The 5,501-nt window shown below is 37.1% G+C and overlaps 1 protein-coding gene and 1 pseudogene across 1 annotated transcript; one reads left to right on the top strand and one right to left on the bottom strand.

Moving 5' to 3' along the window:
* LOC121136352 lies at positions 1 to 1,124 on the bottom strand (annotated as a pseudogene).
* A 2,782-nt stretch (positions 1,125 to 3,906) lies between these two features.
* On the top strand, positions 3,907 to 4,830 carry LOC121136370 (olfactory receptor 18-like). The gene has a single exon (XM_040736703.1). The coding sequence runs from the start codon at positions 3,997 to 3,999 to the stop codon at positions 4,828 to 4,830; it is 834 nt and encodes a 277-aa protein (XP_040592637.1). The 5' UTR covers positions 3,907 to 3,996.
* Positions 4,831 to 5,501: the final 671 nt, after the last annotated feature.

Here is a 5,501-nt window from a genome sequence, read left to right as displayed (position 1 = left end):
CTAATTTAAATAAAAACATATATTGAGGAAAAAGAATGTAGTAAGGCTCTGCTCAGGTGCACATGGCTTCCTGAAACCAGCAAGTGTCAGGATCATGAACTCCTGCATGGCTACCTTGTTGCCAACATGAAAACTACTGTTGATCACATTGAAACCTGGGGCCTGCAAGATGACTTCAAGTTTGCCAGTGAAGTTAGCGATGTCAGATTACTGGCCCACCCCCTTTTCCATGTTACCAGCCTTTTTAGACAGCCAGGGACACTTTCTTTATGGCATTTTCACCAAATTCAGATTTATTTTCAGAGTCATCTATCTTGATGATCAGTTTGCCCAGCTTTTCTTGTTCCACAACATTGGGTTTCTTTCTACCCAGAGCAGGTGCCATAGTCTTATTGATGTTCTAAACCACCTTGACCCTTCCCCAGCAGCACATGTTATCAATGTCACAGTGTTCCCGGGCCTTATATGTATCAGTGGAGGCACTGCTGGGCACAGCAGGTTGGAAGACAGCTTTTGAGGTGCAGAGATCAACCTCAACCATGGGATTCCCTGAGAGTCAAAGATCTCTCTGGCATGAATCTTGAGAATAGAACTGGTGAATTTCTGGCCATGGATTGCCACACAGGAAAGAAACAGGTTTCCACAGACATGAAAGAGAGTATTCAGTAGAATTTAATAATAGTAATAATAATAATAATGATAATGATAATAATAAAACAGAATTACCAAAGGAATTCCAAACTGAAATAACAAAAGGAAATAAAAAATTCAGGATGTCAACAAAAAGATTATAGTTAACCTCATGAGAATATTCAACATCTCTCCTTCTTCCTCCATTAACTACAGAAATTCTTCAGAGATTGTAATATTGTGGACCAGTATGAGTAATCACCAGCTTTGTGCATTGAGTTTGTAAGGTTATGTAAGAATAATTAGTTAGCCCGTCCCTGTAGGTCACCAGTGTGTTCTCTGTAATCCAAAACTATATAACCCTGTTTGCTCTTCCTACAATGTTCTTCATCAGGAACCTCCTCTATTATTTCACGCCAGGATTTAAGAGTGAGCTTGAAACTTCACCAGTGCACAAACAGTTGAGGTTCATTATATCCACCAACTTTCATCATGACTACGCAGGCCCACAATTTACTCATGTAAGTTCTGAGGGAATTGAGGATGAAGAAGAGACTTCAATTATTATTTCTTCCAATCACATGAACTATGATAATTTGGGTAGCATGATGGTGTAGTAACTGTAATAAAAAATTTGAGCCTCTCTACTGGGATTCTGTATTCTCAGTTACAATGGAAGCCCTCATATTCTCATTGGCCTATGCCTAGTGTCTCTTCTCTATATTCATATGACCAAGAGAGCAGAAAATATGCCCAATTATATTATTTCATAATCAACATAAAGTACTGTGCTCCTCTGTTGGGGGTGATTCAGTAACTATATTTTTGAAGAGAGCTACGACGTGTGTGTGTGTGAGATTAATGCCCTCTCTGGTGGGAGATCTGAGTTCTATATTTTATGGATCTTACTTCATTTGAATAGTTCTTTCAAATTTCAAAATTATAAACTTCTGCATGATTATTGTTTTACAGAAGGTTACAAACAAATACAGTGGTCAGAGAGAAATGAGTGAAGTCTTGCGCGAATTACTTAGCTTGTTCAAAACACAAATGATCTGTTCAATAAACAGACATTGCATAATACTTTTTCTAAAAGAAAGAAAAGCATTGGTCCATCTCTTCTTTCCCTCATGGGTTCTATATGCTTTATAATGGGCTGTTAACCTCTGTGTGTGAATTGTGGGTATTGTTTCTGAGGTGTATTTGTAGCAGTTTGAGAACTTTGAAACAATAATTCATCTCAGGCTTTTCTGTTTCTCTTGGCCTATATGATCTTCTTTGTATTTGAAATGCAGTCTCATCATGTTCCTTGCAGGATTTCAGTGAACCTGCTTTCCTTTGGCCTCACCTTCTGAGTCGTGGGTTTACAGATTTATAAAGAATGAGTTCTATTTTTCTGGATATCTTTGCTGTTGTCAGCATCCTCCATCATTCCAAGGGTCAGCCACTAAGTTGCTAATGAGGAAATGAGGCCATGTCCCTATATCATCTGTAGTTTGAAAACATAAGAGCTTAAAAAGACACATGCTGTAAGGACTTCTGGATATTTTCTTAAAACTATAAGACTAATAGTTCATGAAAATATACATATAAGCTTGAAATAACGATTGGACACTAAATTAATGAATGTGAAATAGAGTGGGATGATTTATATAGGTTGTTTTGAAGAGGTAAAATGGAAAGGAGTTTGTTACTATATTATTATTTGAAATATAAAAGTAACCTGTCTTCCATGTATTTGTTTTTTTATACATTTTTATTCCATTCAGGAATAGGACATAGAAATTAATGCAAGGTCTTTTTTTGTTGTTTAATTCTGCATCATGGGATTTTGGGTCATCTAATGGTATTATATAGCTGCACTATTAGGTTATCAAAAATTTTGTATGTGTTTTAACCTGAAGATAAAAGAATGTACAGGAATGAAATGGAAAGTTAATCTTGTGTATTGTGTGAAGACACACTTTAGAGTTCGACATAATTCTATGGCCTAGTGCCCTTTGGAAATACTCCCCAATAAGCTCATATTTTCTGTATTCTTAAGAATTTTAATTGGATATATATATATGATACAAATTTTATCATTTTGCAATAGGATTTGTGTTGTTATGCTGTGATTTGCATGCTCATGTGGCTATGGCGAAACTCATAATTGTTCTCTCAATTCATTGTTTCCCAACCAAGGCCACTGTCTTCACCATTGGAGATAAATAGAAATACATTCAGCATGTGAGTGCATCCTACATTGCATCATCTTAGAAGAAGAGTAACTAGGCAGATGCCACTATTTTTATTTGCACAAATTAGGAGGATGTCTTTCATGGGTAAAGTGGGAAAATCATCATGCAAAGTGGATGGTATTTAGATGTGATAATATCATAATTTTTCATAACATCAGTATTTTATAGTGTAAAACACAAAGTGGGTTTTAGGATCCATTAGAATATTGCCCATGTCCTTGCATCACTAATGTTTTCTGCATTTTAAGCCCTTTGCATTTTGAGCAATTCATTGTGCTTTGACCTACAAGTGAACCTGAGGTTTTTTGCTGAGTAGTACTCCATTGTGTAAATGTAACACATTTTCCGTATCCACTCTTCAGTTGAAGGAGCCAGGAATAAGAGTTGAGCAGGATGAGAGATACCATAGTAATACATATATTAATTGGTTTTAAAAATCTAAATAAGTTTTCATGAAAAACTTATTCCCCTTTCCCTACCCAATTGACAATTTTTCAAGTCAAAGAAAAAGAGAAACCTATAGAAACAATGGAACCAGATAATACTTCTCTAGGTAGGAATCAGAATTTTATATTTAGAGACTAGGACATCACGATGCCAGATACATTCTAAGAAAAATAAACTTGCACGGTGTTATTGTAATAAAAGCCCTAAGCTAAAGTGCTTCCAGTTGTCATTTATTTTATTGACAGTTTTCAAATTAAGGCTTCTACAAAATACCCATTTTGTCTTAAAAGTGTTTGCTTTTTTTGTGCGACTGCTGACCAGGTTTTTACAGTAAATCTGATGCCATCTTCTAGGTAACTGTGTTCAATATGGCTTTCATAAGAGATAGCACATGAGCTAAGAACAAAACACAGTGTGGCATTTGCCACCACAACTGAGTAATTATTAATCCTGTCACAATAGGCTTGAGAGAATAGCCAATATTTTTCCTTATTGATTAAAATTGTAAAGAAGGTCTACATGTATGCTGGTACCAATGTTAACAACATTTTTGATTTCCTCCAAAAGATGTTCAAGAAATAAAAACATACAGAATATAACATCTGTACAAGAATTTCACTTAATTCAACTCTCAGAGGATCCAGACCTACAGAGTGTTCTTTTTGGCCTATTCTTGTCCATGTACATCATGGCCCTGTTTGGAAACCTGCTCATCATCCTGACAGTAAGTTCTGACTCCCATCTCCACACACCCATGTATTTCTTCCTCTCCAACCTGTCCATGGCTGATATTGGTTTCATCTCCACCACTGTGCCAAGGATGATTGTGGACCTCCAGACTCACTGCCTAGTCATCTCCTATGTGGGCTGCCTGATACAGATGTCACTTTTTGTAATTTTTGCATGTATGGATGACATGCTTCTGGCTGTGATGGCATATGACAGATTTGTGGCCATCTGCCACCCTCTGCATTACCAGGTAATTATGAATCCCAGTCGCTGTGGTCTCTTACTTCTGGGGTCTTTTCTCCTTAGCCTTGTGGACTTAGTGATGCACTATGTGGCAATATTAAATATTTTCTATGGTGAGAATTTTTTTGAAATTTCCAACTTCTTCTGTGATCCTTCTGAACTACTTAAACTTGCCTGTTTTGATACCGTCACCAACAACATATTCAGATACTGTGTAGGTGCTCTCTTTGGGCTGCTTCCTATTTCAGGAATCATTTTCTCTTACTTTAAAATAGTTTCTTCCATCATGCGATCATCATCATCCAGTGGGAAGCACAAAGCTGCCTCCACATGTGGGTCTCATTTGTCCATTGTTTGCCTCTTTTATGGAACCGCACTAGGAGTATACTTCAGCTCTTCTCTGTCACTATCCCCCAGAAGTAATGCAGTGGCCTCCGTGATGTACACTGTGGTGACACCTATGTTGAATCCCTTCATCTATAGCCTGAGGAACAAGAGCATTAAAACTGCCTTAAGGAAGTTTCTTAGCAGAGCATTCTAATCATTGACATTGTTTATAAATTCACCACACACACACACACACACACACACACACACACACACACACACAATGTACATCCCAGTTAGTGTGTCACACATTGTCTCTAAGTGATAGTTTACACTATTGTAGGATAATTGGTGGTCACTAAGGTTGCACATATGGTGGATGTATATGAAGTTGCAGAGATGAATCTGTTCTAGGTATGATTGGTGCACATTGTTCAGCAACCCCTCACAATATAAGCATAGTCAATAACTAAGAACTATTCTCAGGAACAATTTTAAAGGGTCATTCTGGACAAATTGTTGTTTTAGAAATGATAGATGACCAGGGTTGTCAGCCAGGCTGCCTGAACAGGAGCTGAACAAAGAAGATGTGTATAGACATGATACTGTGGAAGAAGAAATGTAAATGGGCCTCATCCTTGAACAAAGAAGTAATTTTGGCAGCAGGAGACATATCAGCAGTTAAAAGAAATACGGAATGAATGTGAAAGACAGCAAGGGTGTGTACATGGGAAGTCGGGAAGGAGGGAGGTGAGAGCCGTTAGATTTTTTTTCTTATAATGACATTTTAGAATACTTAAACTAATCAATTAAATTGATAACAATGCCCACAGAATAATGAGCTGTCAGTATTGTGAGCCTGTTATCTGAAGTGAGATAATTAAA

This window comes from Mesocricetus auratus, unplaced genomic scaffold (assembly GCF_017639785.1).
Source record: "Mesocricetus auratus isolate SY011 unplaced genomic scaffold, BCM_Maur_2.0 Super-Scaffold_100066, whole genome shotgun sequence".
Taxonomy (NCBI): Eukaryota; Metazoa; Chordata; class Mammalia; order Rodentia; family Cricetidae; genus Mesocricetus; species Mesocricetus auratus.
Note: the sequence above shows the minus strand (reverse complement) of the source record. Positions and strands in the feature narration are given on the sequence as shown.